Below are 24,644 nucleotides of genomic sequence, written 5' to 3'. Positions count from 1 at the left end.
TATTTCAATACTTACGTGATGCTCACCTGTTCAGATCAAGAAATGTTTCAGTCAGTAATTGCAGGCCAGATCGATTTAATCATCTGGATACTATACTAAGAAGTATACTTAAATATGCTGTGACTTCTGTATGCCAACTAAATTGCCAGCTTGCAAATGATGGAAGTGTTTGCCCCACCTCAGACAACTCAAGTTCTTAACACAAAAATTAAATATCAACAACCTGAATACAGGTCTTCAAGACTAATTTCTGCTTTAAAAATGTGGACATGCTCTTTTTATAATACTCCTCAATTCATTCTTATCTTCCTTCTTTGTATCTTACTCTGTTACAAATTCGTAAGACAATTTTTTAATGTGTTAGAAGTGACTTGAGAACATACTGCAAGTCTCTTTAGGTGTCAGGGAATAGGCCATCTACAGAGATGTTGCTCAGGGAATGTCTGGATGTTTTACCATCCTGTGGGAGGCTTCTCTCATGTCCCTGCAAGCTAGAGCGGACAGACGGGAGTTCACCGCATCTCACAGATTCAAACCAGTTACTTTTAGGTCAGCAACCTAACCTTCAGATCAGTAATCCAGCCGCCACAAGGGTTTAACCCATTGCACCACTGCGGCTCCCAATATTATCCTCTTACCCTGTAACTGCTATGTTTGCTCAGAAACGTTGGATAGGAACCATTTCTTTCACTGAATGACAATCTGCACAAATTATTTTACTTCTCTGCAATCTCTCTATTCCCCTTCAGTAATTCTGGCATGTCTTTGTTTAGCAATGTTGCTGGGAAATCTCTAAACGTAGTTTTGTTTCTGAATGTGTTGTTTGCTTTTGTATTTGTTTCTGAAGAATTATAATCTCATAAATAAGGATTTTGATATATTTCTACTTTTAAACATTTTAAATAAGATTCTCAAATCACTCTTCTTTTTTTACTATCCTTATCTCAACTTTCTTTTGTCTTGCTGCACTTTTTGCCACTTTTCATTTCTTTATTTGTTTAAAAAAGACCTTAATCACGACCCTTAATCTCTTAGGATACAAAAACACCGAAAAAAGAATTTCATTTCCCTTCTGTTTATTACTTTGATAGAAATCCTGAAAAAGCTCTGGTTTTGAATATAAAATACATAAATATTTACAAATATCCACACAGATAAAAATGCATTGTTGCAATTGATTTTATAAAATTCGTTTCACAAGCAAATAGTATAGTTTAAAAGCATTTCGGAAACTATAAATGTGCAATTTGAGTGTCCTTAAAACCACAGAAAAACAATTGTACACTGAAGGATTTGAAGGTCAGAAAAATTTCTGACAGTAAACAGAAGTTGTATCACAAAATGTATTTTTGCCTAGCAATTAAAAAGAATAAGACTCAAAATTGCTGTCTGTGATAACTAATTAAGCTATTTATATCAAAAGTTCTATAAAATCCCTGCAATAAGGTCACTGCTATGCCTCTGTTCTAGAAAATGCTAACAACTAATTCCCTCACTGTGTTGTAACTTGGGACTAGCACAACTTTGCTGTTTACATACCCAGTGTCACTATGGGAGAGGGAGCACCAGACATTGCCTGAAACGTATATAATTTAAGGTGATTCTGGATTCTATAAGGAGACACCAAGGATCCAAAATGTCAGTTACTGGAATAAATAAGAAGAGTGTTGCTGAATATTGATAAGAAGGGAAGATGGCAGAGCTTGTGAGGAGTAAGTGCAAGCATTTTGAAGACTCTCAGAATGAAGAGTATGGAAAGAAGAAGGGTACTGAGGAAAAACTGTGAAATCATCTAAACACACAATGTTATCTGATGGGAGTCAATTCGAATAAAACCTGACTACTGACTTCAATAAGAATATAATCAGGAGCTTAATAGCTTCTGAAGAAACCACAGAAGACGTCGTCACTTTGACACTGGCTAAAGAACAATTGGTTATCACTGGGTAAACAACAATGTCAATCCGTTGTATAGTTAACATCTGTTGAATAGTTATCATTTCTTCAAATACTTCTGCACAATTTAATTAATTTGACAGGATATTGCATATTTGAATTCTATTTCTCACAAAAATGAGATAGAAAGTTTCTATTTTTAAAAAAAGATGGTTATGTTCCATCTGGTCCGCGAGATGTATTTGAAAGACGGCCTCTACTATTTCTAAGACAAGACAGCTAGTATACAATCATTCCCCAATACTTTACTTATCTTTTCCAGCAATACATAATCCCTGAGAATATCCCAGAACTGTATTGTTAGGGTCTTTTAGATAAATATTAGTTTCCAACTCAAGTCCTGAAAGTATGTTATAAATGATGAAAGAAACAAAACAGCATTTAAAATTGATAACTTGAAAGAGTTCCTTCTCCCTGAGCTTCCTGCATGATTGAAAACACAAGAGCACTGAAGTATTCATAGCTGTACGCACAGGCACAGCATTTCTTTTTCCTCCTGGATTTAAGTCACATGCTACTTTACTGTGCAGAGCAAACAGCAAAGCATTTCTTTGATTTCTTCCAATAAAATGGCTTTCTCCAGGCTTTCCTTCAGATTAAGGATGCTTCTTCATTCAGACTGCTTTAATTGATATTTAAGAGTCCCTTTAAAATGTGGAATCTCTGCAAATCAGACCGTAGTGAAGCACAAGTAAACCATCCTAGGGGGGAAAAGGGAAATTATATTTACAAACAATTCACCTGAGTATGAAGCTTATTTGTAGTTTCCCCAATTAGCACAATCCATGTTAGTAGTGGTGGTAAAATACCTGAACAAACTAATATGTTGTATTGTTTCAATTATTTACTTATTTTGTAAAATGCAATAACACGTTTAAGAAGAAACTGTATCAAAATGTACAACCAGCATCTCCCTTAGCTAATCACATGAAATACTAATAGTAGATAGTGATACACAATCGTATATGCCTATTAAGGGCCCTTCCACACAACTGTATAACCTGGAATATCAAGGCAGAAAAGCCCACAATATCTGCTTTGAACTGGGATATCTCAGTGCACACTGCCATATATCCCAGTTAAAAGCAGATAATGTGGGATTTTATTTAGCTGTGTGGAAAGGGCCGTATTTGTACCATAAAAACCTTGGATTTTTACTGATTTGCACTATATATTCAGTGCAGCTTTTTTTCAGGCAAGTACTGAAATGGATCAAGACTGATGCAGTTTTGGAAAATGGGAAAATGTCAATTCCTTTCTGAAGAACAAACTTCCGCTTTAACTCCCAGGACAAAAAGAAAGGTATCTTTTTCTGAAACAAAATGCTTGAGTTAAATGAAACAAAGAATGTTGGCAACAGCAAAATGCCGCATCTCTTAACAGATCTGACAGGTTCAGAAGCCCGAGGCAGTGAAGTGGGCAGCTGAGTGTCAAGAAGCATTCCAGTCACCGGAACAGGCTCTTATGTCAGACCCAGTGCTGATGATGCTTGACTTTGACAAGCCATTCATTGTGGTCACAGCTAACAGAAGCACTGCTGCTTGCATTTGTTATGCTCCTCAGCAAAAAGCTACTATTATGAGGGAGACCAATTGATCCATACCAGGGAAGGAATGCTACATCATCGTGTATGTGCCATCACAAGTTGAGACCATCTGTACGTCTGGGAATGCTACTTCACTCTCCAGAATTATCATGCTGTCCTTCAATGGCTCCACAGTGTCCAAGAAACTAACAAGAAATTTCTCTGGCAGAGCTTATCCCTCCCAAACTTTGATTTTGATATTCATCATTTATCTGGATGTCCCAACACCAAGGCAGAGAACTTATCATACAGAGGACTGATGGGAAGATATGGAAATATATTTCCTACATGTTTGCTAATTAACAATATTGCTAACCTGTAGTACTGTTCTGTTGCATGTATGTTTTAACTCTTTTCTTTCCTAGATTACAGGATGAAATCACAGTCAGTGTTGTTCCAGCCTCCAGCTTTTCCCAGACCAGCTGAGATTTGGGGTCTCCCATTATCTGCGCATCACGCTGAGGGGTACAGTCTCCCCATCAGGTGAACCAAGTGTTAATGATGTGTTGGTTTTAAGTTGCATTAACTGGGTCAGCATCACATAAGAGCAAAAGAGATCACGAATGATAGCTGCCCAATGAGGAAAGCTTTGAGATGCTTCCAAGAAAGAGATTATAAATCTTGCAGGTGCCTCAAGGCACACAGAGAGGAGCAAAAAGGCTGAGACTTTGGGACTGAGGCTAAGTATTTCACCTTGGGAGGTTGGTCACAGACTAGGCCAAGGGGACCCAGGCCCCTTCTACACTGCCATGTAATTCAAATTATCAAAGCAGATAATCCACATTATCTGCTTTGAACTGGATTATGATAGTCTACATTGCCATATAATCTGGTTCAAAGAGGGTAATCTGGATTTTTATAGCAGTTTAGAAAGGGACCCAGAGTCCCCGCTTTTTCCATAAACATCCAAGACCCAGATGCCATCTGTTTAGTGAATCCCTATAATGAGGGAAAGTAAAGATAAAAACAATATATGCAAACAAATAGAAATGCAATAAAGCTGGGTGTAGGAGTACAGGAAACTATCCAGTAGCTCCTAGGTAAATAGTACTTTCGCAATGCAAAGTACACAATCAGCACTGTCAATTCTGATGTGAGATTCATCAATTCCTCACCCTTGTCTTAGCATGTAGTTAGGGCAGTTAAACCAGATGGTGTGAATTGTTTGCTCAACTCAGCTGATTCTACAATGCAGTAGCACATTTCAAAGTGCTGTATGCAAGAATGCCTGAAATAGGACACATTTGACATAACTCCCCCTCAATTTACTATACCTGTGAATTAAAACACTTACACGATCTGGCTGAAACAAACAGCTTTTACTGAAAGCAATCAAGCATAAACATGTGAAATCCTGATATAAATGTTACTTCTTAACAATTTATTTTTAAAGTAAGATGCTCTTAGAGGTAATTTACGCATTAAAGAAATCATAAGGTTGAATCGGAAATATATGCTATGCTGGGTAGTAGTAGGCTGAGGGAAGGATAATAGTGCTGTTATACAAGTAGAACTTGATCCATGCTACCACTTAACACATATAGCGAGAATAATCTGGGGAAAAGGACATACATGAAGGGAAGGGGAGAAAGCTGTGGATGTACGTTCATGCAACTCTTGCCACATGACTCTTGGCGACAAAAAAGATTGCCTACTCTAAGCCAAATGACAGAAGACCTTTTCAAATCTCCTTGTCCCTCTTAACTTTACTACTAACTTACCTGGACTGCACTCTCTCCTAGAGCTTGTTGGATTTCCCTTAGAGTCTGGTAGTTTTCTAACAGGTGATCACCACATATTATGTCTACCTAGAAATAAAATTTCAGAATGCATAAAAAGGCCATTCTCTTCATATGTAAGAAACTGGAATTTTTAGATTCTCCCTTTCTAAAATTGTTCATATCCTTAAAACTGCTCTTTAAAATAAAATAAAAAAACAATTTGTGCATTTGGAAAAAGACCTCTTCAAAACAGAAATGTGTACCCAGTTAGCAAGAATTAGCAAGACCTGGTGAACCTACTTTTTATCCTAATAAGTCAACCCAAGCTCTATTTATTCTTTATCCTCATTGTGCATTTATTGGAAATGAGATACTATATTCGGCTTAATCATAACCATATTACTAGAAGACACTTTAAAACAACGCTGTTCCCAATTATTTCCCTGAAGACCATTTTCAAACAGTATGTGTTTTTAGACAGGCAGCTCACAAAGTAACACTTCTATAAATTGGTTCAGCACATCTAAAGTAGTGAATTCTGTTGTCTTTGCCAATCCTTTTCTCCACTGATTCTCATTATAGAAACATAAAACAAAGAAGGGAGGAGGAGGGAAAGAAAGAAAGAAAGAAAGAAAGAAAGAGGGAATGTAGCAGCACTTTCCAGTGTAAAGTAAGGAAAGAGATTTGTCACATTGCTTTGCAGGCTGGTGACTGGAATTAACCATTTTATAGATGGCCCCTTCATCACTAGCTGATGAAAATGGCCTTTGAAAATGATCAGGCTCTACCTCGGCCATCAGCTAGGACCCTGCTCTGCACTTTATCCACTTCCCCGTCCCCAAGTTACTTTGTTGCACTAGCCCTGGCCCAGCCCTCTCATAGCTGTCCAGGCTCATTGGTAGTTTGAATCCTGATGGAATAATACTGAAAATGTATGAGGTTGTTTTTAATAGTATTATGTTTATGTTTTTATAATGGTTATTTTGTATGATTTTGCGTTGGTAACTGAATGCTTTGCCCTATACTGGAAACCACCCTGAGTCACCTTGGGGAGATAGAGCGGTATACAAATCAAGTTTTATTATTATTATATTATTTAATGTAAATAAAAGAGCCAATGGCTCTTGATCTCATGGGAATTTAGCTTTTTGTTATTTGACTATGTAAATTTTGATGTAACAAACTTAGCTTTTCCAAATTTGGCCTTCTGAAAAGCATCACATGAATAACATAATTTCTTGCTATTACAAAAAGGATTTTAGCACATGGTGTGGGTAAAGTATGACAGAGTTATCCCATCCCACTGCATACCTGACAGCCAGGATCAAGATCCATCTTTCTGCAGAGGAATTTCTTTACATGGCCAACTGTTGCATCTCCTGAAACACGTATAAACTTCTTTTCGAGGGGCTGCAAGAAGGAGGCAGCAAAACTCAAACTGTAAGGTTTCTGCTCAATATTACAAGAAATTCTAATCAAGATCTATTGCACAGTCTATTCCAAGTCCACACATTATTATGACTGAAATCAGTAAGTCTAACTGAACACTTAATTATTTGTTTTTGACAAACTCAAGAATGAAATCAAATGGTTAATGGGTTGTGCCATTATTGTTAATTCTCTTAATTAATGAAGATCACTTTGTTCTTTTGTAGTGTTATTGCCATCAATGTGCATTGTGCATACACCAATTTTGTTTATGTCAGGAGCGCCTTGAGAACCTGCAAGTTGCTTTTGGTGTGAGACAATTGGCTATCTACAAGGGCGTTGCTCAGGGGATGCCCAGATGTTTTACCATCCTGTGGGAGGCTTTGCTCATATCCCTGTATGGGAAGCTGGAGCTGATAGACGGGAGCTCACCCTGCTCCTCGGATTCAAACCGCCAAGCTTTCGTCAGCATTCCTGTTGGCGCAAGAGTTTAACCCAATTACGCCGCCGGGGGCTCCTTACACCAAAATACAAGAGGGAAAATCCCTGCCCTGCGATGCTTACAACCTTAAATGGGCAGCACAGGCAACACTAAAGGGAAAAGTAAGAAAATTACAGATGGATCCTGAGTAGGCTTCTGCAAGATCACAGAGAGATTTGAAAGGTACAACAAACAGCTTTGTGTTGAATCTGAGAACAGATAGAAAACTAGCATAGGAATATAGGCTGCAACATAATGTAATCAAAGCAATGTGACAGGTGAATTATATTGGAATCGGAATGCTAAAAGGAGGTAAGGGGATAAAGATAGGGAATGAAAGACTAAAGAGCTGTGGTCCTAGCAGTATGCCATTTTAAACTACCAGAGACAATAGAATACCTGTGGCCATTCCTTTTATCATTTCTAGTTTGTTTTTAGGGCATAATTTAGTGTTAATGTAATGCAAAGTGAGCAGATTTTTTGAAAATCTAAGTATCTGTTCAAAAGTATACATTATATTTCTGTACAAACAGCTAAGGAAGGCATTGTAGCATCCTCCATATACCACTGAACTTCATTCTAAGTGTCTCTCACCTTTTCCTAGTTAGGATTAATGGCAGCTGCAGTCCAAATTATATGCAGCAGATTTTTTTCAGGACTGGGGAGGCAAACAAAGATGGGATTTGCAACCAGACCATATTAAAGGATCAGACCCAAAAGTGATACCAATTATACCTGAGTTCCTAAGACTGTGATTCTAATCTCTGTTTCACATTGGATTTCACAAGCATTCATATACATTTCCAAACTTGCTTTCAAACTTTAAAAACAATCTTATTTTTAGTTGTGCTTGTGAGACTTTGTGGGCAGTTTAATATGTGGACAATTTACACATAACCAGACAAACACTCTGGTTATTCAGTACTAACAATCCCCACTGTGCTTCATTGCTTGGTCATGCAGACTAAAAAATTACATCCCTGTTTTTAAAAACCTTTCCTGCTCTCCAGTAAACAATAGATTTACAAACAGAGTTTACTTCAGGACAGAATCACTTTTTCTAACAATGCAACATTTAATTATGATTTTTATCAAAATGAAATACAGGAAGATAAAAGTTTTATAACATATTTACCTTAAAGGTCCCAGAGAGATCATTACCTCTGAAAGAGAAATGAATAGATGCAATCAATATGTCTTACATTGCATTTGTATTTGCATCTCTTAGCTACTAAATCAACAAAATGCCAGTATATATCACCTACTATAAATGTCCCTTTGGGGAGATCCACGAGAGGCTGTATTCTAGTTACTGCTCAGAAAAGGCAAGGTCATTTGATGTTATGTTTAAGATAGAAAATGCTCTTTGCCTCCACCTCTACTTTGAGCACAGCAACCATCTTTTGAGGAATTATTCTAGTTGGAAATAGGAAGATAGCGTGGAACAGAAAGGGAGAGAAGTAGATGCAAGGGACCCCCCACCCAATGCATGTAAAAACAAATGCAATAATGCCCAAAGGTGTGAAAATGTATGCAGGATTCCAATCGTCCTCCTCAAGGGTGGAGTCTCATCTGGGTCTCCTTAAAAGGAAGCCTTGTAAGTACCAATGTATCTTTCCCTGGAATATCAAGATTAAGGATGGATCCATGGCTAATGACTTATTGAGTGGAAGCAACTGACTTCAGAATCCAACTGCCAAATTCCACAATTGTGAACAAGTTCACGTGGTAGCATTGATAAAGACACTGAATTTATTCCACCTAAACATTAAGAAGAACTTCCTGATGGTAACAGCTGCCTCAGAGTGTGATGGAGCCTCCTTCTCTGGAGATTTTTAAACAGATGCAGAATGGCAATCTGTTGCAAGTGCTGTATTCTTTCATGACAGGAGGTTGGACTGGACTGCATTCCTGTATGACAGGAGGTCGGACTGGATCTCTTCCAAGTCTATAATTCTAAGGGGCTAAGAGGAAGAAGGCTCACAGGTGGTTTGCATTTTGGCAATCTATTGGAAGGGAGGGTTTGTGGAGTCACAAAGACTGTAAACACCAAGGATGTGGAGCCCCGGGTGGCATAATGGGTTAAACCTTGTCCCGGCAGGACTGCTGACCGAAAGGTTAGCAGTTCGAATCCAAGCAGCGGGGTGAGCTCCCATCTGTCAGTTCCAGCTTCCCATATAGGGACATGAGAGAAGCCTCCCACAGGATGGCAACACATCCGGGTGTCCCCTGGGCAAGGTCTCTGAAGATGGCCAATTGTCTCACACCAGAAGCGACTTGCAGTTTCTCAAGTCGCTTCTGACACACAAAAAAAGGATGCATCTTCTTTGGTTACTTGTTTCTGCTTTGCTGAACCTTTCTGCAACACTACATGACAAATCTAGACTGTGGGCAATGATATCTAAGTCAGACTTTGCATCTTGAGGGGCTCAATGTGAATAATTAAGACTTCACTTTGCCCATCAATTGTGGGCAATGCTGTGATGGTAGTCTCTGACCCAACGAACTTGATGGTAAGGGAGTGCAAAGCTGTAGCTGCAATGAAGAAGGTGAACTGTTGGGCTTCAATTTTGCTACTTTGAGTGAGATTTTTGCTTTCACAGAATTCTCACTTTGTTCCTTAACGTGCACCCTTGGGGGAAAAGAAAAATGAAAAAGGAGAAAAAAGACAGACATTTCTAATTTTTTTTACTGGTGAAAAAAGTAGGATGCTGAAGTGAAGAAGGTAGAAAGAGCAAGAGGAATTTGGTAGGAAAGGTCTGTAAAAGCTAATGCTCAGAGAAAGTTCTCATAGATGAGGCAAAGAAGAAATTGCAGGCTGCGTCAAATAATAAATTCCTTTACTCATATAATGTAATGTGTCCTAGCCTCTCCTGGGTTGCATAATACCCCGCCCCCCCATGCCCCAAGAAGGATCTGCCACGGAAGGGACAAGTTCGCCTTGTAAAGATGTAGAAGGCAATTAATTACCACCATCTTCATGTCATCTGATTTCAACATAATTTAAAAAAACACATCACACCATTTCAACACTGCTTCAAAATCCTACTGTCTCAGTTGAAAGCAAATAATGTAGCATGGTGTCATTATTATATTCATATTATCTTTCAAGATTTGGATCAAAAACTTCATGCAAATCACGTATTTATTGTACATTTTATTTATTTACTTTATTTTTATACCACATTTTTCAGCCTAATTTTAAATTAGTGTATGTTGAATAAGTGTTATTAAAAAGTGGACCAACTTAGATGTACATATTTTGGCTCCTTAAACAGTTACACAAAAATCTTATGTGTTATACTTCATTTTCTTACCATACTTTCCTTCCTGGTAAAATACCATTAACCCAAAATGCTTTCAATTAAATAAAATGTCACAATATTTATGAATCAGAAAGCTGTGGGTAACAGGATCAAAACAAGCCAAGGTCTTTAAAGTGATTTAAAATCAATTTAAAGACCTTGGCTTGTTTTGATCCTGTTAATTTATTTCTGATCCCTGTAGCTTCTTAATACAGAGGGAAAGGAAACTATGATAAACTGAACACTACTTGGATGAATCCTATGGTTGATGCGAGGATAGAATATTCAGACAGAAAGCTTGTACATATCTCTGCTTTTCGATCTGAGATATGTCCAAACCAGACCAGTGTATTCCAATTGTACATGGAAATATCTCTTAAATATGTAAGCAGCAGCTTTTGCATTGACACAGGAACAAACAACATCATTATAGTGTTAATATAATCTGACAACATTAGCTTTGGTTTGCAACATTCTATATTAGGAAAAAACAGTCAGTTTGATTTTAGCAGAGCTACACATGTAGTTTAAAGCCTTGCAGACCTGAATTGCTATATTTAGCTCCCAAAAGTCTCTGAAAGGCAGACTGCATACGTGCAAGACTGAGAGTCGAGTGGAACAATCATAAATGCAATCAACTTTAAAATTGTATTCCAGAACATTAGCTTCCTTTTTCCTGATAAAGAGACCCAAATGTACAGACAAGAATTTTATCTTTCAAAACGTTTTAGCTCTATTGCTTTATCTATATACACATGTAAAAGATGGACAAAAAGGTTATTTTCTCAGACAATTCTACTTTCTATTCCCAAATTAGTTACTCTTATGTCTTTTCAGTACCACTGGAAAGACTTAACTGCTAAAAGATATAATTTGGATTATTTCAAAACAGTTAATTATAAAATCATTCCTAAGGGCTTACAATTTTAAAAGTTATTCCTACAGAAATATTATAAATGACTTTAAATATATTTTAAAAAGATAAGCATGGAATTCCTTAGACTTATACAAAGGTAACAAAAGTATAAATTATCTTTTTCTGTTGAAAACACAATGGTTTGCATCCATACACATATAAAGTAGATACATTAGACACACACACACACACACAGTCTTACAGAATATTTAAAAAATCAAGTTAGCTATGACTAAATTAATTCACTTTTATTTCAAATAAGACAAACACTGGATTCAGTTTAGCAGCTTTTGTTTCATTATTTTGTTAGCTTTTTACCAAATTGATTCAAGCACCATGGGATAATTAGTATGAAGGGAGAGATGAATACCTTCATCAGAATAAAATCACTGATTTTTTTTCTGAAAAAGGCAGATGAGTACATCTCACAATAACCTGTCTGACTGACAGGTTAGTTTTTTTAAAAAAGGAAAAAAAGAACACAAAGTTGATTTTGTAACTTTTTTCTATATAATTCTTGGGCCAGCCATATGAAACTATAATACCACAAGATACAAAGTAAGCAAATGTTAAAGGAATTACATGCCTGCCTATTCCAGCATTTTTTATATACCACTAATACTCTTTCAGAGTATCAAATGTTTAAAACAAAGATTTTCAAAATGGGAGCAGTTTTGTAATTTGGTTGATACATGCCTTCATGTGGTCTGTCTGCTTAAGGCCGTCATAGCCCATACCCTGTAGTTGGAAGATTCAGACACAGAGAAGGAGGCAAATTCTTAAGAATCTATGCCTCATGATGACAATGGTCTCTCTAAGTCCAATGAGCTAATGGCTGAAGCACAGGGCAGCCTAACCCCAACAGGAGGTTGCAGACACTGACCAGCAAAAAAGCAATGAGAGATTGCAATAGTTCCAGTGGCTGTTAACTGACTAACTGGACACCTGGCGTCTTGAGACAGAAGCCTATAAATCCCTGGCTGTTTTGTTATTCTCAGCCATCCCGTCTTGATGACTGGCAATATTCTTGGGACTGCCTATGATGTATGACTATTGCTTCTTGCTGGCTTTGTTTCTTTGGACTATTAATTTGCTTCACGACTTCTGGGCCTGCTGATGACCACTCTCTTGATTCTCCCTTCATCCTACTGGAATATAGCTTACAGTACCCAGTGTTTGTTTGTGGTTCCTATCCATGTATTGATCAAGACTGAACCTGCTTGGCTTACAAGATCAGATGGGATTTGTGCTTTTAGGGTATTTAGCTAACTTCTTCCATCTCATCTAAAATAATGTTTTCAATGGTTTAATATTGGTTTGTTAAGATTATAAAAAATACAACACAATTATATTTTACTTAGTTCGCAGTTAGTTTCATTTTGAAAATTCACATGTTCAGACATTATACCACACTGCTATTCTAAAATTACTAGCTGTCACTGCCCCCTAGTGGTTCAAAATGCAGGTTAAATAAAAAAAATCTTGACATCACATTAGTTAAGACTCTGATCACTTTCTCTTCTTATATTAAATAATGGTATGGACCCCAAGCATGTTAACTTAGTCTGCAATCTGGTGCATATTTTGCTGGAAGTAATCACACCGACCACAGTGAAAATCATTTCTCCGTAAGCTCCTTTTGAAGTGTAGCATATTATAATATGAATGTGGTTTTATAAAAATAGCAATGTTGGGTTGCTGGATTTCCAACAGACCTCTGAAGATGCCTGCCATAGATGCAGGTGAAATGTCAGGAGAGACTACTACTGGAACATGGCCATACATGGCCAAAAATTTACAGCAACCTAGTGATTCCAGCCATGAAAACCTTCGACAACACAATAGTAATGTTATTTGTTGACAAAATTTTCAGAGAAAAGAAAAGAGATCAGAAATACAAGAAAAATCTATCTTTGGTTAAGGAAGCAGTTAAAGAGAGGTATGGTTTCTATACATTGGGATTTCCTCATCTAAAATTATTATGTACCCAAAGACCACTTTTTGGTACTGTCCTTTTCTCTTCTAGCCAATTTTCAAATGTTACAGTTTGGAAAAATGGCGGGGTGGGGGGTGGGGGGGGTGGGGTGGATTTATGTTTTACTTACCCAATGAATTCTAGGAGTAGTGATGTGTCAAGTTCTGGGGGAATTCGGAACACTGACCCCAGAACTTTGCGGGGTCTTCCTCTGCCTGCAGCAATTGGTAGTGGTACTGCTAAAGTAGAAAAGGATGAAACTATAAAATACCAAAGCAGCACGGTAGAATTTTCCATCTACAATAGAATAAAACCTTAAATCACAAGCTGAATAAACTTTTTTATAGTTCAGTAATGCTTAGATGCACTCTTACGAATTCAAAAGGGCCAAAATCATTAGAACTGTTGTCAAAGAATATCTAGGAGTGAGCATATTACACCTATCCTAAAGTCACTCCACTGCCTGCCAATTAGTTTCTGGGCAAAGTACAAGGTCTTGGTCTTGTCCTTTAAAGCCCTACATAGTTTGGGTCCAGGTTGCCTACAGGGTCGCCTTCTCTCATACAATCGGCCCCCAACGCTTAGGTCCTCTGGAGGGCATGTACTCCAGACTGCGGAATGACCTGCTGAAAGAGCTCTGACAGCTAGATAAGCTGTTGGAAATTAAAAACCATCTAAAAACCTCTATCTTCTGACAGGTCTACCCAGCCAGTAGAAAGCATGCCTTTTACACTTATGTCCTGTGTTTTGGTCTCTGTCCTGTGAGATTAATGTGCATTTTATAGAAATGCTATAAAATGTATGTATCTTTTATGAAACGATGTGTGAAATGTAATAGTATTTGTTGTATTTACTGTGCTGTGACCTGCCTCAAGCCATGGGGGAGAGGTAGGTAAGAAATGAAAAGTTGTTGTTGTTGTTGCTGTTATGTGTCTCATATTATGATAAATGTTAAAGCAAGCACTACACAAATCTTGGCACTTACATATAAATATTAATAATTACAAATCACGACTGGCTAGAAAGTCAAGCCATACTCTTGGGACTGATATTCACCACTGCCATGAGTTTGGGCAAGTTTTGGATATTATCATAAAGATGCAAGAAAGGGTAACAAGCAAGGGACAATATCTGATCTAATGACTTTAATTATAATGACATTTGGCCCTTAATACTAGCATATCTTATTTATAAGTACAGACTAGAGCAGGGGTTCTCAAACCTTTTTAGTCATGGAGCACTTTTTGGAGCAAGTGTTTCTCGTGGAGCCCCAAGAAATGTATATATATTATATTATATATAATATATATATATCAGGCATGAGCTGGGCCACTGGCAGAACGATGGAGATTGTTTGTGTGAACTAACTCACACAGCCAAAAAATAAAATACAATATTTAAAATGAAGAACAATTTTAACCAATACAAACTTAACAGTATTTCATTAGAAACCCCCTGAGGCCATCCAGTCCAATCCCCTTCTCCCATGCAGGAAAATACAATCAAAGCACCCCCAACAGTTGTTTATCTGGCCTTTGTAACAACAGCAGCTGCACTAGCAGAAACCACAGATGCCATCCAGTCCAGCCCTCTTTTGTCATGCAAGAAGAACACAATCAAAGCATCCCTTTTCTACCAGGCAGGAAAAAACATGGTCTGATCCCTCCCGACAGATGGCCAACGAACCTGTGTTAAAAATTTATATCATAGAATCCTAGAGTGGGAAGATACCCCAAGAGGTTATCCAGCACAACCACCTTCTGCCAGGATCCTGACTCTGCAGGGGGGCCTTGCGTACCCCTGGCCTTTAGGAAGTGCTGTCCCCCTCCCTGCCACCCATGCATCATACTCTTTGGTGTGGGGCCTTCTTCCCTTCGCTCTCCCAGCTCCGACTCACCAGCCCTTTGCCTCACATCTCATGTGGAAGAGGCCCTAATGCACATGTGGCTGATGGAGCAGCTCCATCACAGGATGCTAGGCAAAGTGCAGAGGGTGGCCAGAGGTGCAAGGGCAGGAGGGCGAAGGGAGGTGCCCTGCCAGGAACTCTGTGATGTTGGGGGAAGGTGGCTTCTCTTTGGAGTCCAGCTGCGGGGAGGGGGAGTGCCTGGTACTGAGTGATCTGGCGTTACGGGGGCAGGGTTCTGGGAAGTGAGGAGAAGAGTAGCTCAAAGCCTCTCAGTGTGCCTTGAGAAGCCCCAAGAGCTCCGTGGAGCACATTCTGAGAACTGCTAGACTAGAGAATAAGATAACTGACTAAAGAAAGGATAAGGAAAAGGGGAAAATGAAAGTGAAATCTAGCAGCACCTTTAGACTAACTGATCTATTTTAGCTTGAGATTTCATGGACATCAGTGTACATGATGTCATAATATGCATCTTTCTGAATCCTATGCCACTCCATCCCAACTTCACAACTATGCTTCAAAAGTTATGGTTTAAATATCACTTTGCTGGAGTATATGAAGAAGTAAATTGACAAAACACAAACAAAATCCCATAATATAGTTCAACAAGCAATTATTCTCACAGCCAATCACCAACAGTTCTTGTAATGGCCACAGTAACTACCTTGTCCATCAAAGAGTACATATCAGGATTGTACCCTGCTAGTAAACATCCCTAGGGCGCTGGACAAACCACAGTCAGAAAACACAACTACATCATTCATCAGTAGAAAACAGCCAAGATATTTATAAACTTACCAGGTTTTGGAATTTCTAGGCCTCTCTCTCTGTAGAAATCATGCATTTGCTTTTTCTCTCCTAAAATATGCAATGGATTATTTTTGTTTTGTTGAACAGTGACAATACAATGTATAGAAACTTTAGTGATCTTTTTGATATTCATATTGACAATTGCAATCCCCAAAACCAGTAGGAGTTTTCATACATTTATACAGTTAAGTGATCATTAAAGACCATGAAACAAGAAAGCAAAGCTTGAAAATGGTAAAAGATATATGGAACCCTAGTTTGGAAATGACCAATGCATTTTAAGACCTAAGAAATATAACTTACTGTGACAATTCTGTATATCTATATTTCAAAAGTGAGCCTTGACTCCATTTCAAAAGTTGCCTCTCCTCTACAATCTTTTTCTGTTTCCTTGTGTTTTAATGCTGTCTCTTGGCTTGAAACACACAATTGTTTAACACCAGAAAGCCTAATTTGCAAAACATGCTTTTGACATGTATAAATTTTACTGGTTTTATTGCACAGGTGTTGATTATGCTAGGCAAAACTGTGTGCAGACTGTAAGCACAAATAATAATATCTGTAAAAGAATTCAAAAAGAAAAAGGCCCAAAATTACTAATGAATAGGTCTTCAATCATTTTTAAGATGGGATGTGATTTGCCATTTGCAATGTTCCAACTGACTTGAAGAAAGGAAGCAATTAGGGATACAAAAAACCAAGACTATGTGGACGATGGAAGCTGTGGCTACTAAATTGTTGGAAAGATCTGTCTGTCTGTCTATCTATCTTTAGATAGCATAGGGGTTAACGCCTGGTGTTTGTTTTGCTGTCTGCTCCCCGTTCAAAAAATTTCACTTCACTTTATGTCCCTGTGATAATTGGATTTTGAAAAATTGTTTTGTTGTGGAAACAAGGATTGGTGAAAAAGCTTCAGTTGAGACCCCTTTTCCGCATGCTATCTCATTCAGCAGTGAATTTCCCTTCCTAGAGGTTGATTTCTCTCACTTCCTGTTGTCTCACTTCCGTTCTTACCTATGAGTCATTTGTAAGTCGGATGTTTGTTAACTTGGGGACTGCCCATACTTACATGTTTAAATCAATGCTTTTAAACTGAATACTGTTTTTTAAGTGTTGTAAACCGCAATGAGTCGCCGACTTAGGCTGAGATATTAGCGGTATACAAGCGCATAAATAAATAAATTAATTAATTTCAGTGGGAAAATGTTGACACCAGATAAAAGGGAGGTGAAAAAAAATATGTAAGTTTGGCAATTTATTTATTTGAGCACTTTTTGTGTTATTTATTTATTATTTACTTTATTTCTATACCGCTTTTCTCAGCCCTCAGGTGACTCATAACAAGAATTACTTATAACAAGAATTCAAATGGAATTGTTTAGAAGTGCTGCAGTAAAACAATGTGAAGACTGTAGTGTCTCTTTAAGAAATGTATGTATAGTAACCTGGGAACAAGAGAGAAGGCTTTTTTTGATGGCTGCTCCTAGACTGTGGAACTCCCTCTCAAGAGAGATCAGGACCTTTTTGTGCAGCAGACCTTTGGGGGGAAATGCTTAGAACACACTGCTGAGGAGGTTGTGGGTGGGATTCTGGGGGAGATTGTGCATTTTAAATGGAGTCTGAATTGTATTTATTATATTTTAACTGTATTTGAACCTAAATCTATACAGCAGTAAACAGTGAGCACAAAACTAATACAATACTATTCATTAAAAATTGTATTAAAATTGTATCACAGTTTATATTTCACTTTAAAGTCCCCACAGGGAAAAAGGTGAGGTATAAATAAAATAAATTTATAAATGAGTCTGTTTTACTGCAGAAATTGATACTCACAGAAGACAGAGAGAATTCTAATAATAAAAATACAAAACTAGATGATTTGGAAATATTACTCACAATAAAAATACTTGACACTCCCTGTACTCTCTATTTAAGCCTGCTTTTATTTTTTATTCACACCAGCAAGATAAAAATGCAAGACTTACTTTTTTCCAAGTTGAGAACTAATTTATATACTATATCTTGCAACTGTCGATCCAGCCTATAGGAATAGATATGAAGATATTTATTAAATTTAAATATATTAGACACAAACACTTTAAATCTATAATTATAGAGCAGCACAAAAATTATTCTGTCCTTCACAGAGAATTTTTCAAGAGAGCTAAGGAATTAATGCAGCTACACTACAGAATTAATGCAGTTTGACATCAATTTAAATGCTCAATGATATGAAATCCTAGGAATTGTAGCTTGGTGAAGCACAGCAAGCACTTTTTGTCAGAGAAGGCTAAAGACCTTGTAAAACTACAACTCCCCTGATTCCACACCACAGAGCCATGACAATTAAAGTGGTGTCAAATTGAATTAGATGCATAATGGGTAATAGCCCAATAGCCATAATTCACAAAAGCAAATTCACTATTATCTTTCAAACACTGTATTGGTATACTGAGTGAGAAACAGAAACAGACAACAAATGGAAAAAAAATCAAGGAAAAGGCAGCTTTTGGGGATATGCAGATTTTCTTTCTTTTCTGAATAGTAAAGGAAATTAATAATTTTCTGCAGGCTGATGAAGTTTTTCTATGGGACAGCAAAAAGTTTTCAATTATACTTTCCCCGCAAACAACACAACAAGCACAGTGTAGAACAAAAACCATTTAAGATTCTTACCTGATATTATAAAGAGGTTGCGTCTGATGTACAACAATGTTGCATTTTGGACATCTGTTACTGTAGTAAAAATGTCTAACTATGCAGCTTTTACAAACTGTAAAAAAACAAAGTTACAATTACATGCCTAGTAATAAGTAACAATTACCACATATTTATTATTTCGTGTCAAAAGCATTGCATAAATAAATAAGGATAAAACTGATTTTAAAAAGGGAGCACATGCAGCTAAACAATTCTTCTGTGCCTGAGACAGGGAACTGTAGGCAAGTATACAGATGCTGAGTTGTTTGTTCTACTCGTATGATGCAGCACGTTACTAAGAGTTGGCTAAAATGCAGGTGATTTGCAAAATAAACAAAGTGAAAAGGCAATAGTTTTGCTAAAATACAGCATGATACCGCCTCGCTCCCCATATCCAGGAGACTGGTGTCTGTAGTTTATTTATCTATGTCTGACAAAATATACCCTCTCAAGCACTTTCTAGATCCCCAGTGTAATTCTATGACATTCTTTGGGCCAGAAATCCTTTAATATGGCTTGGTATGATCTGGAGTTTTGCATATCCACATGAAGTCTGGGAATGTACCCCCCCCCCCCCCCCCGCAGATGTGGGGACTGTACTGGAGACATCTAGCCTGGTGGCTTACAAAGATGGGTTTAGCGATGCATACAATAATGTAATGAAATAAAGTTACCCTATCTTACTCCCCCAGCTGCTGCATCTGAGAAGTTTATACTTGGTATTCCTTTTCTGACAAGGCATGATATAAAATCCGCCAGCCTCCACATTCACTACAGTTAAGGGCCAAAACACGAGCAAAAATGGAAAAACCACATTTAAAAAATAAATAAATTACATTTCTTAACCTTAGAGAACACCTTCTCTAGGAATCTCTAGATCCTCCAGTATGACTCTATGGTAAACTTCTGCCAATGGGTGACCACAGAATCACACTGGACTATCTAGGGATACCTAGAAGTGTTCTCTCTTGGAACTTCTAGGTTCTCCAGCATGACTCTATAGTCAACATCTGGTGGATGCGGACTATAAGAGTTGCACTGGAGGGCTTAGAGATTCCTAGAGAGAACATTTTAAATATAATTTGCAAAGGTCAAATGTGCAAACATAAAGGGCTGACTGGCAATTGAGCAATATCATAATTATGCACTTCAGGTACCAGCACCAAAACGTAAGTTCATGGATTTGGGGATGGAAAACATGCTCTAGGCTTGAATTGTCATGTGGCAGAAGTCAAGCACCAAAAGTTGGAAGTATGATAGTTATTTCATTATATGAGAGGCAGAACACTAAAGGAAGTTACAACAATCACATAATATCAGAGCTGAAAAAGGTTCAATTAGTCATCATGTTCAACCCCCTGTCAAACGCAGGAACTCCAGGTAAGTCTCCCCAACAGGTAGTTGTTCAGTTGAGATAATACATTTTAAGAAAAGGTGCTTCTCCAAAATTTAATCTCAGAACTGAAAAGAATGAAAAATGAAGGAGAAGAGGAAAGAACACAAGAAACTTCACTGAAAACCCAGATGGATTACTGCAGTTGTTCCAGCATTCCAGAACTAATATTTCTGTATATGAAAAACTAAGTTTCTTTTGAAGAAGAAATCAGTACGACTACATACATGTATGAAGGCACTCTGTGATGGTTGTGGCATCTATAAAGTACCCCTTGCAGATGGAACACATGATATATGGTGTCATTTCAGAGAGGTTTATCATGCGCTGTGAATGCAAATAAAAACATGTCAGAAAAAAAATTAAATTCACTGAAAGTATATCAAAAGATTAACATACTCCATATGTGCAAATTTAACATTTTCATCTTATAAAGCTCTCTCTTCAACAACAGGATTTCAAACCCACTTTGGAAAGAAAGGGTGTAAAGATGTAAGAGTAGTGTGATTCCTGGCTGCCTCAATAAGCAAGTGCAAGAGAAGGCTCAGTCATTTCACGGGTCAAGGAACCTGTGTATTTGAAGAGAAATATTGTACACACTGAATTCTTTCACCTCATATGATGAAAAGTATTGTTCTGAAGAGAGACACCTTATTTGCTGGGACCGAATTGACAAATCTATACAATTAGACAATGCCCATTATCGACAATTGTCATCTTGGAAGCTATAGAGAACTTCAAACAGACAAGACTCAAAATGCTGATTTTTATGCTACTATTGCTACAGAGGGTCCTCAATATCCACTGGGGTTTAGTTCCAGGGCTCGCTATGGATACAAAAATCTGTGAATGCTGAAGTCCCACTATATACAAAGGCATAATAAAATTGACTCCCTTATTAAAAACTGCCAAATCAAGGTCTGCTTTTTAGAATTTCAGTCTTTGTTAGGCACAGATTAAAGATATCTGTTTGTACCTTGCTTTATTTCAATATACTGTGCACCACTTTGACAACCATGTAACTGAATGCTAGTATATAAATATATTTAAATACACAAGATTTGTTCTGCCTGGGACGTTCAAGATACATGTGGCATTACAAAGAAATATAGCAAAAGGTGCACACATTTCCAGGGGAAACTAAATCATTACATTTTAAAACCACAACACCCATTCCCCAAGGAAGTCAAAGCAGTTTTTTAAACTTGCCATAAGGGGTACTGAGAGAAAGCCAAATCTGTGCAAGGATGAAAACTTAAAATCATTAAATTCAAATTCAAAAATTCTCTAACCATTATTATTATTATTATTATTATTATTATTATTGGGTTTTTGTGAAAGGTCTAAAAAAGTTACTATCTCCAAAAGGTGTTTTTCCAAAATGTTATACAGTAAATGCCATTTTCCAAAAGGTTATCATACCATTTTCACGGCTCAATGCTACAAAATCATGAGAGTTGTAGTTTCACAAGGTCTTTAACCTACTCTGCCTACAGAGTGCTTCCAAAAGATGTTTTTCTAAAATGTTATACAATAAATGCAATTTTCCAAAAGGTTATGAATACCACTTTCTTGGCTCAATGCTACAGAATCACGAGAGTTGTAGATTCGCAAGGTCTTTAACCTTCTCTGCTTACAGAGTGCTTCCAAAAGGTGTTTTTCCAAAATGTTATACAGTAAATGCCATTTTCCAAAAGGTTATGAATACCACTTTCATGGCTCAATGCTACAAAATCATGAGTTGTAGTTTCGCAAGGTCTTTAACCTTCTCTGCCTACAGAGTGGTTCCAAAAGGTGTTTTTTCAAAACGTTATACACTAAATGCCATTTTCCAAAAGGTTACGAATGCCACTTTCACAGCTAAAGTGGCAGCTAAAGTGGTGCCAAACTGCATGACATGGGCGGTGTGGAGAGGGTTTTACCTCGCCCTCTCTGTATTACCTCATCCGCATTGGCTTCGTCTTCTATCCCCAAAGCCCCAAAGGGACCTTGTTCCGGGCCCCCTCCTTCCTCCATCTCTTCTTCTTCTCCTTCCTCCTCCTCTTCCTCCTCCTCTTCCTCCATGTCTTCGTTTCCTTCCCCGCTGGACTCTGAGAGGCTTCCCCCTTCGAAGCGGGATCTCGCCTTGGAGCAACCAGGGCCTTCCAGAGCTTTGCCTGCTACATCCTCGCCTCCCAGGCCGTCGCCAGCTCCCTCAGCGCCGGGGCTTTGGCTCATTGCAGCTCCTCTGAGGAAAACAAACAGCCAGGCCGCCTCGAGCCACAGAGACGCCGTCAAGAAAGAGGCAGAGAAACTCAATCTTCTCCCCTCAGCCTCCAGAATATTGCCGAACGTGACCAAGAACTCAGGGCGCATGCGCACGGAGCCGGTTTGGCGCGCGGGCTTCTAGGACACCTGCCTCGTTTGCATACTCGTTCGCGCCAAGTCTTCTGGGAAACCGAGTATGGTTTTAGGTATCTACAGGAGAGACAGGCCCCTTCCACACAGCTGAATAAAATCCCACACTATCTGCTTTGAACTGAGATATATGGCAGTGTGGACTTGGATAACCCAGATCAGATATTGTGGGATTTTCTGCCTTGATATTCTGGGTTATATGTGTAGGCTGAAGGGGCCTGAGTCATAGAATCATAGAATCAAAGAGTTGGAAGAGACCTCATGGGCCATCCAGTCCAACCCCCTGCCAAGAAGCAGGAATGTTGCATTCAAATCACCTCTGACAGATGGCCATCCAGCCTCTGTTTAAAAGCTTCCAAAGAAGGAACCTCCACCACACTCCGGGGCAGAGAGTTCCACTGCTGAACGGCTCTCACTCAGGAAGTTCTTCTTCATGTTCAGATGGAATCTCCTCTCTTGTAGTTTGAAGCCATTGTTTCGTGTCCACACTGCCATATATCCCAGTTCAAAGCAGATAGTGTGGGATTTTATTCAGCTGCTTGGAAGGGGCCTGTCTCTCCTGTAGATACCTACAACCATACTCGGTTTCCCATAAAGGGTCTCAGATATTGTAGTTCAGGGGTCCTCAAACTAACGCCCTCCAAGGTCATTTACCCAGCCCTCACTCAGGGTCAACCTAAGTCTGAAACAACTTGAAATCACACAACAACAACAACAACAACAAACCTATCTCATCAGCCAAAAGCAGGCCCATACTTCCCATTGAAATACTAATAAGTTTATATTTGTTAAAATTGTTATTCATTTTAATTATTATATTGTTTTAAAGTGTTTTTTCACTACAAATAAGATATGTGCAGTGTGCATGGGAATTATAATCCAGCCCTCTAACAGTTTGAGGAACCGTGACCTGGCCCTCTGTTTAAAATTTTGAGGACCCCTGTTCTAGTTCAAAGCAGCTTACTTGTCCAAACACATCTGCCTCTATGTCCCACCTCATAATCTAAGATCATCCAAAAAAACATCAAATCATCTGGGCGTCCCCTGGGCAACGTCCTTGCAGACGGCCAATTCTCTCACAACAGGAGCAACTTGCAGTTTCTCAGGTTGCTCCTGACACGACAAAAAAAAATAATCCGGGGAGGCCCTGCTCTCGCTCCTGTCAACATCGCAAATGCGTTTGGCGAGGATGACACACAGGGCCTCCTCGGCTGTGGCCCCCCGCCAGTGGAACGCACTCCCAAATGAGATAAGATCGGCTTCATCCCTCCTGGCTTTCAGGAAGAAATTAAAATAGTGGTTTTGGGACCAGGCTTTCGGACACCAGACATAAATAGCACTGTAGTTGGACATTGACTGGAATGGCAATATGGCTGATGATACTGTTTTTATAGTTTTTAATTAATGCTTTATGTACTGTTTTTAATTATTGCTTTATGTATTTAATTGTGGTTATATTATTGTAATTGTTATGTAGCAGCATCGTATCGTTGCCAAGTGTAAGCCATCCTGAGTCCCCCTTTGGGGGTAAAGAAGAGACGAGGTAGAAATACCGGAAATAAATAAATAAATAAATAGTGAGTTATTCTGCCTTGATATTCTGGGCTGTGTGGAAGGGCCCAAAGTCTCCTTGCCTTGGGGCCTTCCAGACAGCCATACAACCCAGAATATCAAAGCAGAAAATCCCACAATATCTGCTTTGAACTGGGTAATCTGAGCACACTGCCATCTATTCCAGTTCAAAGCGGATAATGTGGGATTTTATTCCGCTGTGTGGAAGGGGGTCTGCACAGTATCTGCTTTGGACTGGAGTATATTGCAGTGTCGACTCAGGGCCCTTCCACACAGCCCTATATCCCAGAATATCAAGGCAGAAAACCCCACATTATCTGATTGTGGACTCAGATAACCCAGCTGAAACCAGATATGGTAGGATTTTCTGCCTTGATATTCTGGGATATAGGGCTGTGTGGAAGGGTCCTAGGAGTGCATATACTGTGCAATGAATTCGCTAATGATTGTTATATTGATGTTTAATTGTTCATGATGCTATTGTTTTAACTGTCCCATA

At 38.4% G+C, this 24,644-nt stretch overlaps 1 protein-coding gene across 2 annotated transcripts; it reads right to left on the bottom strand.

Annotated features, from left to right (window-relative positions):
- Positions 1 to 1,059: 1,059 nt before the first annotated feature.
- On the bottom strand, positions 1,060 to 22,546 carry PCGF6 (polycomb group ring finger 6). Of its 2 annotated transcripts, none has more exons than XM_060768317.2 (10): positions 22,118 to 22,546; positions 20,404 to 20,503; positions 18,760 to 18,856; positions 18,069 to 18,124; positions 16,069 to 16,128; positions 13,498 to 13,606; positions 8,307 to 8,334; positions 6,574 to 6,672; positions 5,263 to 5,349; positions 1,060 to 2,657 (listed from the first exon to the last, which is right to left on the bottom strand). In XM_060768317.2, exons 1-10 carry the CDS (start codon positions 22,529 to 22,531, stop codon positions 2,604 to 2,606), a joined length of 1,104 nt encoding a protein of 367 aa, XP_060624300.2. In that variant the 5' UTR covers positions 22,532 to 22,546; the 3' UTR covers positions 1,060 to 2,603. The 2 variants fall into 2 exon arrangements, with proteins under 2 accessions (XP_060624300.2, XP_060624301.2); XM_060768318.2 differs by having other exon boundaries at positions 13,498 to 13,603.
- Between the last annotated feature and the right edge of the window lie 2,098 nt (positions 22,547 to 24,644).

This window comes from Anolis sagrei, chromosome 3, assembly GCF_037176765.1.
Source record: "Anolis sagrei isolate rAnoSag1 chromosome 3, rAnoSag1.mat, whole genome shotgun sequence".
NCBI classification, from domain to species: domain Eukaryota; kingdom Metazoa; phylum Chordata; class Lepidosauria; order Squamata; family Dactyloidae; genus Anolis; species Anolis sagrei.
The sequence above is the reverse complement of the archived record's forward strand: the minus strand, read 5'-3'. Positions and strand labels throughout refer to the sequence as shown.